General features: G+C 41.7%; 2 protein-coding genes across 2 annotated transcripts; one reads left to right on the top strand and one right to left on the bottom strand.

Annotated features, from left to right (window-relative positions):
* The first annotated feature begins 636 nt into the window (after window positions 1-636).
* LOC111963868 (tubulin alpha chain, testis-specific) lies at window positions 637-3912 on the top strand. The gene is made up of 6 exons (XM_023987429.2): window positions 637-769; window positions 916-1138; window positions 1254-1402; window positions 2577-2729; window positions 2907-3434; window positions 3549-3912. The coding sequence occupies exons 1-6, from the start codon at window positions 767-769 to the stop codon at window positions 3843-3845; spliced, it is 1353 nt and encodes a 450-aa protein (XP_023843197.1). The 5' UTR covers window positions 637-766; the 3' UTR covers window positions 3846-3912.
* A 99-nt stretch (window positions 3913-4011) lies between these two features.
* LOC111963871 (vacuolar protein sorting-associated protein 37B) lies at window positions 4012-12545 on the bottom strand. Its single transcript, XM_023987433.2, has 4 exons — window positions 12358-12545; window positions 7589-7760; window positions 6520-6602; window positions 4012-5514 (listed from the first exon to the last, which is right to left on the bottom strand). The coding sequence occupies exons 1-4, from the start codon at window positions 12469-12471 to the stop codon at window positions 5116-5118; spliced, it is 768 nt and encodes a 255-aa protein (XP_023843201.1). The 5' UTR covers window positions 12472-12545; the 3' UTR covers window positions 4012-5115.
* Window positions 12546-20866: the final 8321 nt, after the last annotated feature.

Below are 20866 nucleotides of genomic sequence, written 5' to 3'. Positions count from 1 at the left end.
ACAATCATGTCAATGCGGTGCTATACAGAGCCCTCGCATTGTTATAAATTGCAAAATATGGGAGGAGCAAGGCGATTTGGCCTCTGCAATTGCATCACAACCTCTGTACAGGGCCACATTTCCAGATGAAGCATAAACTAGCGCTGCAGTAGCTTGATCTGCAATAAAGTTAGAGAAACAAGTTGACGAAAACGTAACTAAACAAGACATGTTTTAATATCACCTGAAACAACATAATTATCCTGACTCGAATGACAGGATCATATTTTGCAATCGCGCAAAATAAATGCGATCTCTGACAAGAGACTCCTCCATTTTGCGTTGAAATATATTTATGCCGCGTTCAAAACAATTGGGAATTCGGAAAAAAGCAAGCTCTACATGGGAAATCGATTTGAAGGGTCATTCAACTCGGAATTCCAATTATTTCCAACCWGAAGATCACTGACGTCGTATTTTTCCGAGTTCCCAGTTGTTTTGAACGCGGAATATGTTTTGTCTGTTCATTAGCCGGGCTCSGTGAAGACGTTGGGCGTAACGAAATTCTTCGAACTTTGCATGATGTGAACRGAGCACGTCACACAGAAAGAAACAGACACAACCAATCGGGTTGAAACAAAGGCGGGGCTCATTCTGGGGTATATATGATCGTGAATCGACGTATTTTTCAAAACAATTGGGCAGTTGACCGCTTGAAATTACATAGTCAAGACCTACGTTTCTTAACAAACCATAATAACTGCAGGTCATACTTTCTAGAACCGAAATGGTACGTTTTATGTCGAGTGTAACTTTAGTGGCGGTGGCTAGCTCAACGGACGAACTCATTTTGGTCTAGCTAACGTTAGCTGAATTCCCTTGTTTTAGCTAACATTAATTAGCCAGTCAATATAATGATTTCATTTCTACCCACAGCGGGAGTGCATCTCTATCCACGTTGGTCAGGCCGGTGTGCAGATCGGGAATGCCTGCTGGGAACTGTACTGCTTGGAACATGGGATCCAGCCCGATGGGCAGATGCCCAGTAACAAAGCCGTCGGCGGAGGGGATGACTCATGCAACACCTTCTTCAGCGAGACCGGAGCGGGAAAACATGTCCCCCGTGCTGTGTTTGTGGACCTCGAACCAACTGTTGTTGGTAAAGGACGAACATAAAGTTGGTATACAGATGTTAATCTAGGTAACGTTAGCTTGTGAATGTAACTTGTATAAAAAGGCCCGTTTAAGAAATCGAGCCTGAACTGTTTTCGTAGATGAGGTTCGCACCGGAACATACCGTCAGTTGTTTCATCCGGAGCAGCTCATCACYGGTAAAGAGGATGCCGCCAACAACTTCGCCCGAGGCCACTACACAATTGGCAAGGAGATCGTCGACCTGGTGCTGGACCGAGTTCGCAAGCTGGTTAGTAACGTTAGCAGTCATTTTGTTACCCTGATCTGAAGCCATGTGCTTTCAACTCCTAGTTGTGTAAGCTAGCTACGATAGTTGTACAGCAGCGTTTTATTTTTGGGGAACAAATGGACTAACGTTARCTTATTGTATTGCATAGCTCTATGATTATCCATTTTACGAGGAGAACGTGTGCGCTCAAGTTGAGAAATGTACTATTGACTAACCACATTCCATACAAATTTGCGCAAACGAGGCTGCATTGAATACTAGTGGGACTGTTGTGCGTCAATCTTGGGCGGGAACTACGTTACTATTCAAGCGTTGATTGCGATGACCCGGTAGTATTGGGGAAAAGTTGAAAAAACGGACCCCTCTGACGCTGTACGTTAAAATGTGACGTGCCATGACGTAACGTACAGCACGCATAATTACAACTCATTCTGTGTCGTATAGCCTCTCTCCACCAGGTGTAGCGCTTCTCTCGCAGATTAAAAACAAGAAAAGAACAGGGTAAGGGTGGGATACAAAGTGGATTGTACAACTGAATGCATCATTTTATTTGCGTCATCACTGCAAGCCAACATGACTCAAAAGCCGTGACAGCGGCTGTTTACTCCTGAAAACAGATGAGCATACTTTGTAATGTTTCTACAACAATACATGTATTACTAGTAAGACGTAATGTGTGTCTTAACCAAAATATCACAGAGGAGACTTAATTTCACCTGACCCTTTAAGGGCAGTAGGTTACCGTGGTAGTGCGGCTCAGGCCATGTTTGTGCCTGTCAAGAGTATGTGAGCAGAGAAATGAGCGTGATTTGAAAATGGCCTTAACTACGGCTCCTCTCAGTACTCCATGTCCTTTTCTACCACTGCTAAARTCCGCTCCACGCTCACACACAAAAAACCTGCTCCAAATTCGCTCCATTCATTAAAATCACAATTTTAACTAAAACCCATCTATTTTTGTGACTACCTGGACCTTCCAATTGGCTTAAGTATTAAAACCAAACCATATGGATTTGAATGAAAAGTATGAATTCAAATGCTAGTGAAATGCTTGCACTGTGGAGCCCTTGACCACCTGCCARTGTGGCTGGTGAAAGCCATCTTGGCCACAAATGCCAAAAATCTACCTGCGGCGGGTGTTAAACCTGTGAGGCCTGTCTGTTTCTCACCCCAGTCGGACCAGTGCACTGGGCTTCAGGGCTTCCTGATCTTCCACAGCTTTGGTGGTGGAACCGGYTCCGGCTTTGCTTCTCTGCTCATGGAGAGACTGTCAGTGGACTACGGCAAAAAGTCCAAACTGGAGTTTGCTATTTACCCTTCACCTCAGGTATGTCAGTGGTTTAATTTACTCACATTGCTCACATTAATATTTGGTAGATTTCTACATTAGCAAAATCATATTGGCCTTAATTGTCCTGTACTCAATACTTTTCTTCAATATGGAGATGTTTATTATCAAAACGTGACACCAGATGACTRTTCTACCTCTTGTGTATGTGTTCAGGTGTCCACAGCAGTAGTGGAGCCCTACAATTCTATCCTGACCACCCACACCACCCTGGAACACTCAGACTGTGCCTTCATGGTCGACAACGAGGCCATCTACGACATTTGCAGTCGTAACCTGGACATTGAGCGCCCCACTTATACTAACCTCAACAGGCTCATTGGCCAGATCGTCTCCTCCATCACAGCTTCGCTGCGTTTCGATGGAGCCCTCAACGTGGACCTGACTGAGTTCCAGACCAACCTGGTGCCATACCCCCGTATCCACTTCCCCCTGGTCACCTACGCACCCRTCATYTCTGCTGAGAAGGCCTACCACGAGATGCTTTCTGTGGCAGAGATCACCAACGCTTGCTTCGAGCCAGCCAACCAGATGGTGAAGTGTGACCCTCGCCATGGCAAGTACATGGCCTGCTGCATGCTGTATCGTGGGGATGTGGTGCCCAAGGATGTCAATGCTGCCATCGCCACCATCAAGACCAAACGCACTATCCAGTTTGTCGACTGGTGCCCCACCGGCTTCAAGGTAAACAAGCAATGGTTTATTCATTCACAATGATCTATGTTCCTAAACCTTTTCAAGTACAATTGGTCAGTCGGATTATTATACTTTCCCCCCTTTTTTTCTTGTGCCCTGCAGGTAGGTATCAACTACCAGCCACCCACGGTGGTGCCAGGTGGAGATCTTGCCAAGGTCCAGAGAGCCGTTTGCATGTTGAGCAACACCACAGCCATCGCTGAGGCCTGGGCTCGGCTCGACCACAAGTTTGATCTGATGTACGCCAAGCGTGCCTTTGTGCACTGGTATGTGGGAGARGGTATGGAGGAGGGGGAGTTCTCTGAGGCCAGAGAAGATCTGGCTGCCCTGGAGAAGGACTACGAGGAAGTGGGAGTGGATTCAGTGGAGGGAGAGGCTGAGGAAGGAGAGGAGTACTAAACCCTGACCTACTTATAGACCAATGTTTTACTGTCAATTTTAATAAAAGTTCTTTGGTCTTCTCCTGTGGCTTTGTCCTGAATGATCATTTCAAACCCTTTCAAGTCAGCAGGAAAATATGGCAGTATCTTTTGTACCAAGTTGATGACAAACAGACCACACYGTATCAATTACAAAAAGTTTATTGATTATTATGGAAAGTGAGCAAGTCWACCAGTCTGCTAGTCTAGCATTAGTTAGTTCCTAATGGAGTATAAAACGGGTGTATCATACTGGGGGGGGGCTTTATATATTTCTACACATTTCATATTTGAACCCCCATATGCTTTCTTTACTTGAGGTGAGCTGTTCTGTAAGTGCAACCGGGGAGAACCCACTAGAGATACAGCTAGGTGTAATCTCTTCCCCACTAGTGGGTGTAGTGCATAGAATAAGTTATTAAAATAATTGAATAGGATCAATCACTGATTGTAGCCTGGCTGGCGWGCACACAGCCCATCAGGGAAACAATTACTTAGGCATACAAACACTCCCTACCCTGGACCAACATCAATTCCAGTTGGGAGAACTCCCTCGTATACCAGTATACAAAACCACACATTTGGGGTGGATATGAATCTCTCAAAAGAACACAGTACATTCCTAGGCTTGTGTAAGACCTTTTTGCACCTGAACTCACATCCTCCCAACCAGCAATGAATTTTGAAAGCAAGACTCATCAATTAGTTATGCTGCCATGCAGTGCATTTTGAATTTAAATAAATGTACTATTTGTTGTATAATTCTGTTCATTGTTGATGGACCAGCTCTATTTGACCATACAGGACACCTTTTAGAAGCATAGGMACTTTTGAGCTAACTATGTTATGATACCAACCTCTGTGCGCACGCATGTAACCCCCACACACCCTTCAGTCAAGGAGAGGGACCTTTAGCTTACAAAAACTCATCTATACTGCAAGTTACCATAGCTGATATACACAGCATATCTACCAGACAGATGGTTAGGTTTAGCTATGTGTTCAGAAGATTAAATCAGAAAGTTAGTCTTGGAATAAAACAACTAAAAGAGAACCAACCCCTAATGTACCGTCCAGGCTGTAGTCACTGGACAGAKTCCGTCTGAGAAGCTGGTCAGAGGAGGTTTCCCTCAGTGTTACTGACAGAGGGGCTGTAATTGGTTAGGTCACCAACCCTCCAGTGTGCCACAGTCACAGGTCAAAAGGTAGGGAAGGTCATCCATGGCGTATCTATGGAGAYGGACACTGCCTCACTGCATGATGAAGCCAGTCCTGGGGGGCAGGTGTGGAGAGGGGGAGATGGGGTGTTGCTGGGGGGTTTGAAGGTAGGGCTGGGGCATGTAAGGGCAGCTGGGGAAAGGCATTGGGGGATAGGGGGCGACTGGATAGGGTAGGCCGCTGTGCTGAGGGGAGGGAGAAGGGGCAGCTCGCGTGGATTGGGGGGAGGGGGCCCCATTGGTAGAGGGGAGGTCCTGGGGTCGGCTGGGCTGGGAGGGAATCTGGGGGGGCCGAGTGAGACCCTTCAGCGCCAGCTCTCTGAGTTTGTCAATCTTGACGCGGCGCAGATGAGCGAGATGGCGCCTCCGCTGGTAGTCGTCGATAAAGCAGTCGAGAGGCAGCTCTCCATCCAGGAACGAGTCTGCCATGTTCTACACAGAGACGGCACAAGCATACACACGTATTATTGTACGTGTAGCAGGGGTGAAAGTAAGGCTGTACGGTAACCGGGCAAAATAAATAGTGAGGGTATGCCGTACTGGTAAAACATGAACCTATAATTAAACCAATAATTAAAACAAAATGTCAAGAAAACTGTAGGCTTTACACTCCTTTTTTATCATTACCGCATGTCTGAGGCATGAAAAATGCAAATAGAATTGAAAACAATTGGGCATGTAGCCTAGTAAAGCCCTTTGAAGTGATTGTTTGACAATCAGATAAAAAACRTGACTGGTTGTGTTTATGCCCCAATAAAAGGTAAATGACAAGTCTTTATGACAAGGCCCACAGAGATCCTATTGAATTAATATGGATTTTATATCAGCTGTCAGAGCAGCTTACCGATCGCTGCAGCTGTACACAGCCCATCTGTAAATAGCCCAACCAACTACCTATCTCATCCCCATATTTATTAAATTTTTTCTGCTCTTTTGCACACCAGTATTTCTACTTGCACATCCTCATCCCACATCTATCACTCCAGTGTCAATTGCTAAATTGTAATTAGTTTGCCACTATTGACCTATTTATTGCTTTACCTCCTTACTTCATTTGCACACACTGTATATTTCTATTGTGTTATTGACTGTASGTTTGTTTATCCCATGTGTAACTCTGTTGTTTTTGTCRCACTGCTTTGCTTCATCTTGGCCAGGTCGCAGTTGTAAATGAAAACTTGTTCTCAACTGGCCTACCTGGTTAAATAAAGGTGAAATAAAAATACAAATGAAATAAAATATGTAATTCTATGATTAGGCCCATAWTTTTTTTTTTGGTGCACGTGCAAATATAGGAGATCCTGTACCGGGAAGAAATGAATTCTACTTTCACCCCCGAGTGTGTACATGACTGTATTGATCTGTGTTCGTATGTAGTTGTGAGAGCGTATTGTAGCATAAGTGTAGTTGTTGAGTGTATTATTGTGTGTCTCTCACCTCAGTCTCTTCCTCTATCTTGGCTCCCTCAGCTTGCAGCAGAGCCAGCAGAATGTCCAGAGAACTGTTCTCTGAACCAGGGTCTGAGAGAGAGCGAGAAACAGTTAAAAAAACACTAAAAACAAACACTGATCACCACACAGTGAATMACTGTCCTGAATCTAAGTCGTGACCTGATTTCTGGGGCAGGGCTGTAATGTGATGGGACTACAGTAGCTGGCTGGCTGGGCCATTCAAAGGACACAAAGCAGCATTGAGTACAGGAAAGCTAGGGGTATCAGGTAACAGCTGACTGACACAGTGATCACTAGATGGCCATGCTAGAGAGGACAAAGAAAATGTATTGAAGATCAAGCACATTAGATATCTGTTCTTGATTTAGGGTTTAATGTTAGGGCTTAGGTTGGTGGTGGAAACTGTGGTTAAAAAGTAGGGCCGGGACGATCGCGTAACTTGTTAGTACTGTGGAAAGGAAACAAAACATGAAGCGGATTTAACTTCTTTAGGAAAACAGCCCTAATGTTGGAAACAAAAATAATTATGTTGTCATCCAGAGTCACATTTATTTATTTTCGAAACTATATAATCACACAATATTTTACATACAGCAGGTTTTTAAAAGACCAAAGAGTTTGACATGCTTCGTGTTTGAATTTTTGACATGGGGAAAAAAAACATTGCGATACTGGTATCGTCACAGCCATATTAGAAAGGCTGAGTGCTTCCCTCCTTTCTATCGTGGCCATGTGACAACCCGAAGGACAGAGGATCAGTATCTTGGAACGACAACTGACTGAACTGGCTAGACCAGGCAGACATGTAGGTGGTGGAAAACAGTCAGCTACCAACACAGACACAGAGAGAGAAAGACTAGTCTTTCAGAGAGCAAGAGTGCACGGACTGAGATGTAGTGACAGATACTGTGGACTTAGAAATGTGGACTAGCTAGGGCTCTTATCGAATGTGGACTTGCTAGCGTTCTTATCTAGCGTGCACTAGCTAAAGCTCTTACCAAGCGTGGACTAGCTAGGGCTCTTACCAAGTGTGCACTAGTTACTAAGGCTCTTACCGAGTGTGGACTTGCGTAGCTGGTAGTTGTCGTAGAGCTCCTGTAGGTGGCGGTAGCGTGCGGTGAGCTGGTTCTTCTGCAGGTCCAGTCTTGGCTGCAGCTGGAGGTTCTGTTCAGCCAGGCTGATGTTACTGCCCAGGGTCAGCTCCTTCACCTGCTGCACCTCACGCATCTATAACACACACAGTGACATAGACATAAACACACACACCGTACACACAGGGAGAGAGGTAAAAGGGAGATAAGGAGACAGAGGGAAGGTGGGGTCAGTAGCACTAAACACAATACATGCAGACAGAGAGAAATTCACCCAGCCAGACCTCCACACCGTGGTATGTAGACCTATAGGTCAGGGACAAGCCAGCTTAGAGCCTAACCGCTGGAGGTTAAATATGAGTCTATTCTTATGGAGGACACTGATTACTCCATACCTTTATTGAGTGCTGTGTTTTAGCCCTACATGGCCACAGCCCTGCACCGGCTCACTATAGAGTTCAGCAGGCTATCATTGACAGTGTTTAAACTGTGTTTGACTGTGTTTGTCCTGTATTGATTTCACTGCCCTCAGAGCGATCAGAGCTCTGCTTTCTACAGTGATACAATGCAGATATAGTAGCCTACGACTCGTGTGTCTATTACAGGGATTTATAATCTGCGTGTAGGTTTTGGTGAAGGGGATTATAAAGATATCAGTACTAATGAAGTAAGCTATAATTCAATCATTAATAACATGGTTGGGATAGTATGCTGCCATGAAGCCAGAGTAGCAGGCACTAGACAGCCTTCCAGCCGTAGAGGCAGCCACAACCACAGATTTGCATCTCTGCTCACAGGTTGTTTGCGTAAAGCTATTTCCACATTGGTGGGTAAGGACTAGCATCTCCACCAGCGTCATGGTGGGGAGTCTCGATTCAGCCACATACAGTACCGGTCCAAAGTTTGGACACACCTAATCGTTTCTGTTTTTTTTCTTTATTTGTACTATTTTCTTCGTTGTAGAATAATAGTGAAGACATAAAAACTATGAAATAACACATGAAATCATGTAGTAACCAAAAAAGTGTTAAACACATCAAAATATATTTTATATTTGAGATTCTTCAAAAGTAGCCACCCTTTGCCTTGATGACAGCTTTGCACACTCTTGGCATTCTCTCAACCAGCTTCATGAAGTAGTCACGTGGAATGCATTTCAATTAACAGGTGCGCCTTGTTAACTTCTCTAGGGTAGGGGGCAGCATTCGGAATTTTGGATGAAATGCATGTCCAAATTCAACTGCCTGCTTCTCGGGCCCAGAAGATATGATATGCATATAACTGGTAGATTTGGATAGAAAACACTCTAAAGTATCCAAAACTGTTAAAATAGTGTCTGAGTATAACAGAACTGATTTGGCAGGCGAAAACCTGAGAAAAATCCATTCAGGAAGTAGTTTTTTTGTTGGTTTTGTAGTTTTCTATTCAATGCCATTACAGTATCCATTGACTTAGGACTCAAATTGCAGTTTCTATGCCTTCCACTAGATGTCAACAGTCTTTAGAAGTGATTTCAGGCTTGTATTCTGAAAAATGTTGAAGTAAGAGCAGTCTGAATGAGTGGACCCTAAAGTGTCACAGAGCTTTTTCATGCGCGAGACCGAGAGAGTGCCTTTCTTGTTTACCTTTTAAATTGACGACGTTATTGTCAGGTTGAAATATCGATTATTTAGGCTAAAAACAACCCGAGGGTTGAATATAAACATAATTTGACATGTTTATATGAACTTTACAGATACAATTTAGATTTTTTTGTCTGCCTGTTTTGACTGCGTTTGAGCCTGCAGATTACTGAAGAAAACGAAGGGAACAAAACTGAGGTTTTTGGTTATAAAGAGACTTTATCGAACAAAAGGAACATTTATTGAGTAAATTAATGTCTGCTGAGTGCAACCATATGAAGATCATCAAAGGGATACATTTTCTCTCTATTTCTGACTTGTGTAACTCTTCTACTTGGCTGGTTACTGTTTGTAATGATTTGTCTAGTGGGCTATGTTCTCAAATAATCGTAAGGTATGCTTTCGCCGTAAAGCATTTTTTAAATCTGACACCGTGGTTGGATTCACAAGAAGTTAATCTTTAAACCTATGTAAAATATGTTTTGTTTTCTGAATTTTCATAATGAGTATTTCTGTATTTGAATTTGGCGCCCAGCAGTTTCACTGGCTGTTGAAGAGGTGGGACGCTAACATCTCACGTACCCAAGAGAGGTTAAAAGTTCATTTGTGCAATTTCCTTCCTTCTTAATGCGTTTGAGCCAATCAGTTGTGTTGTGACAAGGTAGATACAGAAGACGGTGAAGGAAAAGCAGTCAACAAGTGCTCAGCATATGTGGGAACTCCTTTAAGACTGTTGGAAAAGCATTCCTCATGAAGCTGGTTGAGAGAATGCCAAGCGTGTGCAAAGCTGTCAACAAGGTAAAGGGTGGCTACTTTGAATAATATAAAATACATTTTTATTTGTTTAACACTTTTTTGGTTACTACGTGCTTCCATATGTGTTATTTCATAGTTTTGATGTCTTCACTATTATTCTACAATGTAGAAAATAAAGAAAACCCCTTGATTGAGTCGGTGTGTCCAAAGTTGACTGGTACTGTACGTATCTACTGGATATACAAATACAGAAAATGAAGAAGCCAGAAGCCAGATTTCCCAAAACCTACACTACACAAGGCTAGCTAGGGATGGAGAGATGATGAACAACATAGTGTCAGAATGCTGTACACAGTTTTTGAAAACACTGACATCCATCCTCTGCTCCAGCTTCTCCAACCTAATGTGTGTATATCGGTGGCGTTGGATAAAAGAAGATAAATGTCCATCTTGCACGGACTAATAAAGTATATCTTATTTAACCAGATGTCAACAGGCTGTGAGAGGTGTTTATAGGGCTGGGCGATATGGCCAAAATATTATAGCACTGTATAAAAAAAATAAAAAATAAATGACGATATGACGTTATTTTATATTTTTAATAATAAAAGTTCTAAATTTGTGTTATGAGTAGTGCGTGACCCTAGGGTGGCAACACATACATTCTAAGTGATTTCAATGGGTCTTTCTCCATACTGATTGTTTTATACTGTTCAATTCAACTTCAACCCCCAAAAAGTCATCATTTTCATTAATTTCTGCCTTTGAGATCATCTCCACACTGCCACGTAGGGCTGCACGATATGGGCAAGTAATCTGGGCCTTATTTTTAACCAAATGTTGCAATTTGACTTGTGATTTAGAGCAAAACACTTGTGTTAACTGTTAGAATCATCGGAATATAATGTATATTCTAAATATAGTTAGAATATAATGSTGGGCACTTTTAATACATTGTTGTTTGACATGACAACGAATGAAAATACCAGGGAAGAGTTATTGTGACAGGGTAGGAAAAAATATGTTGAGGTGTTTCATAGGGGACCCTATAATCTTTGGCTACATTGTTTTTTTTGGCTCCTATTGAATGTGTTCTCTTAGSTACTTCATGTAGCTAACATATTCTTGCTTTGCGTTTGCCTCTAATTTAGAAGTCACTGTTGCAAAAACAACATGCTGATTTAGGTCTACACAATCACTGGTATTATCAGGCTGTATAGCTAAKTACGCTWGMTCTGACTCAGTACATTTAATAGCTAGCTGGCGATTAGCATTAGCGGCTAACAAGTTTTAGGAACAACTTTCTAAGAAAAGACAAACTAGCTGTTTGCAGATGTAAGAAACACAAGATAGTGCAATTATAGAACGCTAGTATATTTATATTAAGAAGCAAAGTGACAACTGCATCGTTGTCATCAACAGTGTTGCATATGCTGCATTGACCATGCAGACTGAATGCAAGTGTCTCGTGGTTGAGGAACGTCAAATGCGCTCCTTGAGTGACAGGGGGCTTGGCTAGGTCCGTGTGGAAAGCGGCATAGAGAGWGGAGATAGATGGCTCAAGTAGCGAAGTAAACTATACAAATGGACGTTACACACCGCGTTTCACATTTAACAAACCAAACATTCAAATACAGGTATAGAAGGCAAAGTAAAACCCCAAACCGGTCCGTGCATCAATACCGGTATACCGCCCAGCCTTAGGTGTTTATAGTCATAATATATCTGCGTATGAACCTGCTGTGSTCTGTGTGCTAAATGTGTCAAAATGATGACTAAAGAGGTGTGCTCCACCTAGGTTACTCAATAGGAAAACCTCTCCCAACGTTTCCCAGATGTCGCACCTTCCAGAGAACTGATGACCGGTTGTCTTGTGTGTTTTCTTAGCATATAATATGAAGCAAATACCACCACTATTAGGTACCATAAGACAGATCAGGGACCAGGTCCCTTCAAATCTATTCAGTTCCTAAACGCGGGTGGGTCCATTACTTCTGTAAAAATGGGCATCAGATGGCATTTGTGCCGTGATGACAATGCCGCAATACCATTTGTGACCTGCTATATGTACACAAACAGGGTTATTGTCGAAAGTGATTCGACAATAGAAATATGGAAATAGCATCCACAACACAGGTGCCAAATGTTGAGTACAGTACAAGGAGCACGTTTCTCAGCCGTGCTGCAAAGAGGTGGATGTTGATGAGCTTGCTCAATGCATTCAGAAGGGATTTATGAATGAAGCCAGGTCTGCCTGACGACATACATAAGTGCACAGCTAGCTAGATGTTTTGATTCTGGTTAGCGTTACTAGGGATAATTAGCTAACGTTAGCAAAACACAATGGAAACTTACCTCGTCCATTTCTTTGACAATATCATTTAGTTTTTCATCGTCTTCAAGCAACTCGTTTAATTGAGTCATTGTGAATGAGCTGAATTTATCCGTGAGTTCTGCCATTTCACCCATGATGGTTGTTGTCTATCGATCAGTCTAGCTACAGTTGTTTCGGCTCAGAACAGAGAAGTGTTTGGATCACAAACCGGAAATAGGGACGATTTCTGGCAAATCAGAAGGGAGCGTAGAAATCATGAAAATGGCTGTGGAATGTCTGATGTAGTTAGCTGGCAACTTTTTCAATAAACATTATCTTTACTTGTATGCTAGTTCTTTGTTCCTTAAAAATGTATCTGAAAAGACCATTACGTTATTAGGTTGTTTACATGCTAAAGGATAAATGCTCAGGGCTAAAACAATTCACACAAAATTCAGACAAGACCTGTAGCATATTTGCATACTATTTTATTAACATGTGTTTGTAAATCTTTACAATTCAAAGTAAATATACTCTGAAATGTATGCATACACTCAAAGGTGAATGCACTGAACGCAAAAAAACGAATAAATGCTATAAACCAGGGGTCCCAAATTACATTCAGCCGCGATTCGATTTTTTCTTGAACGTAGTTGAACATAGTTATACATCCTTTGTACACTGCAAATTGACCGCAAGAAGCTCAAACAGATACAGTATTTGACAAAAACAGAATAATTTCAAACCTTGATTACATTGGGATACGATCACATATKTCTCTATTTATGCGTGGGAATAATTGGTAACAGATTTCCTAAATGAACATCACTTTCATTTTTTTATTTTATGTCCCAAAAAATTATAATAGAGAGAGAGAGGCACAAACACACACACACAGAAACTAAAATCTAAATGCAACATGTAAATTGTTTGTCCAATGTTTCATGAGCTGAAATAAAATATCCCAGAAATTTTCCATCCGCACAAAACAAAATGTCAAAAATKTTGTGCACAAATTCGTTTACATCCCTGTTAGTGAGCATTTCTCCTTTGCCAAGATAATCCATCCACCTGACAGGTGTGGCATATCAAGAAGCTGACAAAACAGCATGATCATTACACAGATAAATGTTAATTTATCTATCATAAGCCGCCACCAAGGTTGTTTTAGAGAATTTGGCAGTACGTCCAACCGGCCTCACAACCGCAGACATTGTGCGTAAGGCATCATGTGGGCGAGCGGTTTGCCGATGTCAACATTGTGAACAGAGTGCCCCATGATGGCRGTGGGGTTATGGTATGGGCGGGCATAAACTACGGACAATGAACACAATTGCATTTACCAATGGCAATTTGAATGCACAAAGATACATTGACGAGATCCTGAGGCCCATTGTGCACCTTTTTTTAAGGTATCTGTGACCAACAGATGCATGTCTTTATTCCCAATCATGTGAAATCCATAGATTAGGGCCTAATGAATTTATTTCAATTGACTTCCTCATATGAACTGTAACTCAGTAAAATCAATGAAATTGTTGCATTTTGCGTTTATATTTTTGTTCACTGTATAAATAAATATACAAATATACAAAAGTATGTGGACACCCATTCAAATTAGTGGATTCGGCTATTTAAGTCACAACGATTGCTGACATGTGTATAAAATTGAGTACACAGCCATGCAATCTCTATATACAAACATTGGCAATAGAATGGCCTTACTGAAGAGCTCACCTTCAACGTGGCACCGTCATAGTATGCCACCTTTCCAACAAGTCAGGTTGTCAAATTTCTGCCCTGCTGGAGCTTCCCCGGTCAATTGTAAGTGCTGTTATTGTGAAGTGGAAACACCTAGGAGCAACAACGGCTCAGCTGCGAAGTGGTAGGCCACACAAGCTCACAGAACGGGACTGCCAAGTGCTGAAGCGAACGTAAAAATCGTATGTCCTCGGTTGCAACACTCACTACCGAGTTCCAAACTGCCTCTGGAAGCAACGTCAGCACAATAACTGTTCGTCGGGAGCTTCATGAAATGGGTTTCCATAGCCGAGCAGCCGCACGCACACAAGCCTAAAATCACCATGCTTAATGCCAAGCGTCTGCTGGAGTGGCGTAAAGCTCACCGCCATTGGACTCTGGAGCAGTTGAAATGCGTTCTCTGGAGTGATAAATTATCTGGTTTCCGACGGACAAATCTGGGTTTGGCGGCTGCCAAGACAACGCTACCTGCCCGAATGCATTGTGTCAACTGCCAACTATAAAGTTTGCTGGCAAAACACCAGTCTCAACGTTAACAGTGAAGAGGTGACTCCGTTCCTCTGTCCAGTGTGTGTTCTTTTGCCCATCTTAATATTTTATTTTTATTGGCCAATCTGAGATATGTCTTTTTCTTTGCAACTCTGCCTAGAAGGCCAGCATCCCGGAGTCGCCTCTTTACTGTTGATATTGAGACTGGTGTTTTTTAATGAAGCTGCCAGTTGAAGACTTGTGAGGCGTCTGTTTCTCAAACTAGACACTCTAATGTACTTGTCCTCTTGCTCAGTTGTGCACCGTGGCCTCCCACTCCTCTTTCTATTCTGGTTAGAGCCAGTTTGCGCTGTTCTGTGAAGGGAGTAGTACACAGCGTTGCATGAGATCTTCAGTTTCTTGGCAATTTCTCGCATGGAATAGCCTTCATTTCTCAGAACAAGAATAGACTGACGAGTTTCAGAAGGAAGGTCTTTGTTTCTGGCCACTTTGAGCCTATAATCGAACTCACAAATGCTGATGCTCAGAAAACTCAACTAGTCTAAAGAAGGCCAGTTTTATTGCTTCTTTATCAGGACAACTGTTTTTAGCTGTGCTAACATAATTGCAAAAGGGTTTTCTAATGATCAATTAGCCTTTTAAAATGATAAACTTGGATTAGCAAACACAACKTGCCATTGGAACACAGGAGGCATGGTTGCTGATAATGGGCCTCTGTATGCCTATGTAGATATTTCATTAAAAATCATCCGTTTCCAGCTACAATAGTCATTTACAACATTAACAATGTCTACACCGTATTTCTGATCAATTTGTTGTTATTTTATTGGACAAAAAATKTGCTTTTCTTTAAAAAACAAGGACATTTCTAAGTGACCCCAAACTTTTTAACAGTAGTGTATATACAGTTGAAGTCGGAAGTTTACATACACTTAGGTTGGAGTGATTAAAACTCATTTTTCAATCACTACACAAATTTCTTGTCAACAAACTATAGTTTTGCCAAGTCGGTTACGACATCTATTTTGTGCATGACACAAGTAATTTTTCCAACAATTGTTTACAGACAGATTATTTCACTCATAATTCACTGTATCAGAATTCCAGTGGGTCAGAAGTTTACATACACTAAGTTGACTGTGCTTTTAAACAGCTTGGAAAATTCCAGAAAAGGATGTCATGGCTTTAGAAGCTTCTGATAGGCTCATTTACATAATTTGAGTCAATTGGAGGTGTACCTGTGGATGTATTTCAAGGCCTACCTTCAAACTCAGTTCCTCTTTCCTTGTCATCATGGGAAAATCAAAATAAATCAGCCAATACCTCAGAAAAAAAATTGTAGACCTCCACAAGTCTGGTTCATCCTTGGGAGCAATTTCCAAACGCCTGAAGGTACCACGTTCATCTGTACAAACAATAGTACGCAAGTATAAACACCATGGGACCTTGCAGCCGTCATAGCACTCAGGAAGGAGATGCGTTCTGTCTCCTAGAGATGAATGTACTTTGGTGTGAAAAGTGCAAATCAATCCCAGAACAACAGCGAAGGACCTTGTGAAGATGCTGGAGGAAACCGGTACAAAAGTATCTATATCCACAGTAAAACATGTCCTATATCGACATAACCTGAAAGGCTGCTCAGCAAGGAAGAAGCCACTGCTCCAAAACCACCATAAAAAAGCCAGACTACGGTTTGCAACTGCACATGAGGACAAAGATCGTACTTTTTGGAGAAATGTCCTCTGGTCTGATGAAACAAAAATAGAACTGTTTGGCCATAATGACCATCGTTATGTTTGGAGCAAAAAGGGGGAGGCTTGCAAGCCGAAGAACACCATCCCAACCGTGAAGCACGGGGGTGGCAGCATCATGGTGTGGGGGTGCTTTGCTGCAGGAGGGACTGGTGCACTTCACAAAATAGATGGCATCATGAGGCAGGAAAATTATGTGGATATATTGAAGCAACATCTCAAGACATCAGTCAGGAAGTTAAAGCTTGGTTGCAAAGGGGTCTTCCAAATGGACAATGACCCCAAGCATACTTCCAAACTTGTGGCAAAATGGCTTAAGTAGAACAAAGTCAAGGTATTGGAGTGGCCATCACAAAGCCCTTACCTCAATCCCATAGAAAGTTTGTGGGCAGAACTGTAAAAGCGTGTGCGAGCAAGGAGGCCTACAAACCTGACTCAGTTACACCAGCTCTGTCAGGAGGAATGGGCCAAAATTCACCCAATTTATTGTGGGAAGCTTGTGGAAGGCTACCCAAAATCTTTGACCCAAGTTAAACAATTTAAAGGCAATGCTACCAAATACTAATTGAGTGTATGTAAACTTCTGACCCACTGGGAATGTGATGAAAGCTGAATAGAAGCTTAAATAAATMATTCTCTCTACTATTATTGTGACATTTCACATTCTAAGGCACGGAATTTTTACGATGATTAAATGTCAGGAATTGTGAAAAACTGAGTTTAAATGTATTTGGCTAGGTGTATGTCAACTTCCGACTTCAACTGTGTATATATATAAACATTCAGTACCAGCCAAAAGTTGGCACACCTTCTCATTCAAGGGCTTTTCTTTATTTTTACTATTTTCTACATTGTAGATTAAGACTTTAGACATCACAGCTATGAAATAACACAAATGGAATCATGTAGTAACAAAAAAAGTGTGAAACAAATCAAAATATATTTTAGATTCTTCAAAATAGCCACCCTTTGCCTTGATCACAGCTTTGCATTCTCTCAACCAGCTTCATGAGGTAGTCACCTGGAATGCTTTTCCAACTTGAAGGAGTGGAAGGAGATCCCACATTTTTTTATTTATTTTTATATATTTAACTAGGCAWGTCAGGTAAGAACAAATTCTTATTTACAATGACAGCCTACCGGGGAACAGTGGGTTAACTGCCTTGTTCACATATGCTGAGCACTTGTTGGCTGCTTTTCCTTCACTCTGCGGTCCAACTCATCCTAAACCATCTCAATTGGGTTGAGATCAGGTGATCGTGAAGGCCAAGTCATCTGATGCAGCACTCCATCACTCTCCTTGGTCAAATAGCCCTCACACAGCCCGGAGGTGTGTTGGGTCATTGTCCTGTTGAAAAACAAATGATAGTCCCACTAAGCGCAAACCAGATGGGATGGCGTATCACTGCAGAATGCTGTAGTAGCCYTGCTGGTTAAGTGTGCCTTGAATTCTAAATAAATCACAGACTGTCACCAGCAAAGCACCCCCACACCATCACACCTCCTCCTCCATGCTTCATGGTGAGAACCACACATGGGGAGATCATCCATTCACCTACTCTGCGTCTCACGAAGACACGGCGGTTGGAACCAAACATCTAAAATTTGTACTCAGACCAAAGGACAAATTTTCACCGGTCTAATGTCCATTGCTCATGTTTTTTGGCCCAAGCAAGTCTCTTCTTCTTATTGGTGTCCTTTAGTAGTGATTTCTAAGCAGCAATTCGACCATGAAGGCCTGATTCACGCAGTCTCCTCTGAACATTTGATGTTGAGATGTGTCTGTTACTTGAACTCTGTGAGGTGCAATCTGAGGTGCAGTTAATTGCAGATTTTCCTGAGGCTGGTAACTCTAATGAACTTATCCTCTGCATCAGAGGTAACTCTGGGTCTTCCTTTCCTGTGACGGTCCTCATGAATGCCAGTTTCATCATAGTGCTTGATGGTTTTTGCAACTGCACTTGAAGAAACGTTCAAAGTTCTTGACGTTTTCCGGATTGACTGACCTTCATGTCTTCAAGTAATGATGGACTGTCGTTTCTCTTTGCTTATTTGAGCTGTTCTTGCCATAATATGGACTTGGTCTTTTACCAAATATACCACCCCTACCTTGTCACAAAACAACTGATTGACTCAAACACATTAAGAAGGAAAGAAATTCCACAAATTAACCTTTAGCAAGGCACACCTGTTAATTGAAAACATTCCAGGTGACTACCTCATGAAGCAGGTTGAGAGAACGCCAAGAGTGTACAAAGCTGTCATCAAGGCGAAAGGTGGCTACTTTGAAGAATCTCAAATATAAAATATATTTTGATTTGTTAAACACTTTTTTTAGTTACATGATTCCATATGTGTTATTTCATAGTTTTGATGTCTTCAGTATTATTCTACAATGTAGGAAATAGAAAAAATAAAGAAAAACCCTGGAATGAGTAGGTGTGTCCAAACTTTCAACTGGTACTATATATATATATTTATAATATATATATATATATATATAGTGGTGTAAAGTACTTAAGTAAAAATACTTTAAAGTACTACTTAAGTTGTTTTTTGCTTAGCAGGACAGGAAAATGGTCTAATTCAAGCACTTATCAAGAGAACATCCCTGGTCATCCCTACTGCCCTCCACCTGGAAGACTCACTAAACACAAATGCTTCATTTGTAAATTATGTCTGAGTGTCGTAGTGTGCCCTTGGCTATCCGTAAATWAAAAAAAACAAGAAAATCGTGCCTTCTGGTTTGCTTAATATAAGGAATTTTAAATGATTTATACTTTTACTTTTGCATATTTTAGCAATTACATTGACTTTTGATACTTAAGTATATTTAATATCAAATACTTTTAGACTTTTACTCAAGTAGTATTTTACTGGGTCACTTTGACTTTTACTTGAGTCATTTTCTATTAAGATATTGTTACTTTTACTCAAGCATGTTAATTGGTTAATTTTTTCCACCATTTTTAAAAACGTTTAATATATATTTTTGTATATAAATCTACAGATCAATTTGCAATCAGGAAATCAATATATTTTTGATTGTTTCTTTTTTTTCTTCTTGTACTAAATTGTGGTGAKGGGGGGGGGGGGGGGTACTAATGGAGAGAAACTATAATCTTGTATAGTTTTGGGGACTGCCAAACTGGTTATATGTGTCTATGTGCTGTCAACCTACAGTAYGATTTAGTTGCCTAAGTAATAGAGACAAGAGTGTGAGTGTTTGTATTGTTGCGGGTCTCGTTGAGTCTTAGAGGTCAGATAGCATCCATTCATAGATCTTCAGATGCAGAGGGATTCTGAGGGAGGCACAGTCAGGTGCAACAGGCCAGGTTACACACACACATACACACATACACACGCTCTTACCCTCATGACCTCACACAATCACAATATCACGAGCATGCACAAACATAGTTTCACACTTCACAACCATACTCCCTGAACAGCAATGTAGACAATAGTTCCTTGACTGCCAAGAGCAGGATCACAAAAGGGGAAAAAACACATGCACGAACATACCCGCTTGCAGACAGACAGACAGACAGACAGACAGACAGACAGACAGACAGACAGACAGACAGACAGACAGACAGACAGACAGACAGACAGACAGACAGACAGAGGGAAAATGCTACGGGGTAATTAGAAAGGCGTAGGGGGAGGGTTTGTGTGTTTGAACGGTCACAAAGAGTGAATGGATTGTGGTGGGGTTGAGGTGAGTTGAGACCAGGTGAGACAGGCGGAGAGTGTTAGCTGGAGAACGAAGAACACCGTGTGTAGGACGTTTTGTGCTGTTTAAAAAGAAAACCAAAAGTCCCATCATTGTACTGCAGCAGGTTCATGACCTACAGTAAAATAACGTAACCAAAATTCGTATTCCCCTATTTCTCAGGTGTTGATTGTCCCAGACATACAAGTCCAGTATTCACTTGTCTTGAGAGAGCAGTGGCTGACAGAACTAGCAACGGAAAGGACGACTGATCCATTGTAGGTCAGAGGAGTCTTATAATTACCAAAATGTTACAATAGTAAATGATTAGACYCTGGATAGTGTGGACGTCTCCAACGAACCCATGACAACCACCGTCGCTCAGCACATTTGACATTTTARCCATTTAGCAGATGCTCTTATCCAGAGCGACATAGAATTAGTTCATTCATCTTAAGATAACTACTGTAGGTGAGACAACAACACATCAAAATGGTATCAAGTACATTTTCCCCCAACAAAGTATTTATCGGCAAAGTCAGTACTAGTGGGAAAAGACAGTGGTGTGGGGGCATGCAAATTGATAGCAATTTGATGGCTTCTTGCGGTCAATTTGCAGAATAACACTGCATTATAATATTGGATTACCGTCACATTATAACCCTTCCTTYGCTAACTGTGCCTTCAGAGTCGTCTTTACATTACTACAAGAGGTTCCTGCTACAAACCACATGGCACACAGTGAATAAATTACACATGGAAGACATCAGCAAAACAAACACACACAAAAAAACAACTTCTGCATTGGTATCAGGTGCATGGGCTCTGGTATCT

Source organism: Salvelinus sp. IW2-2015, linkage group LG5 (genome assembly GCF_002910315.2).
Source record: "Salvelinus sp. IW2-2015 linkage group LG5, ASM291031v2, whole genome shotgun sequence".
Classification (NCBI taxonomy): Eukaryota; Metazoa; Chordata; class Actinopteri; order Salmoniformes; family Salmonidae; genus Salvelinus; species Salvelinus sp. IW2-2015.
Note: the sequence above shows the minus strand (reverse complement) of the source record. Positions and strands in the feature narration are given on the sequence as shown.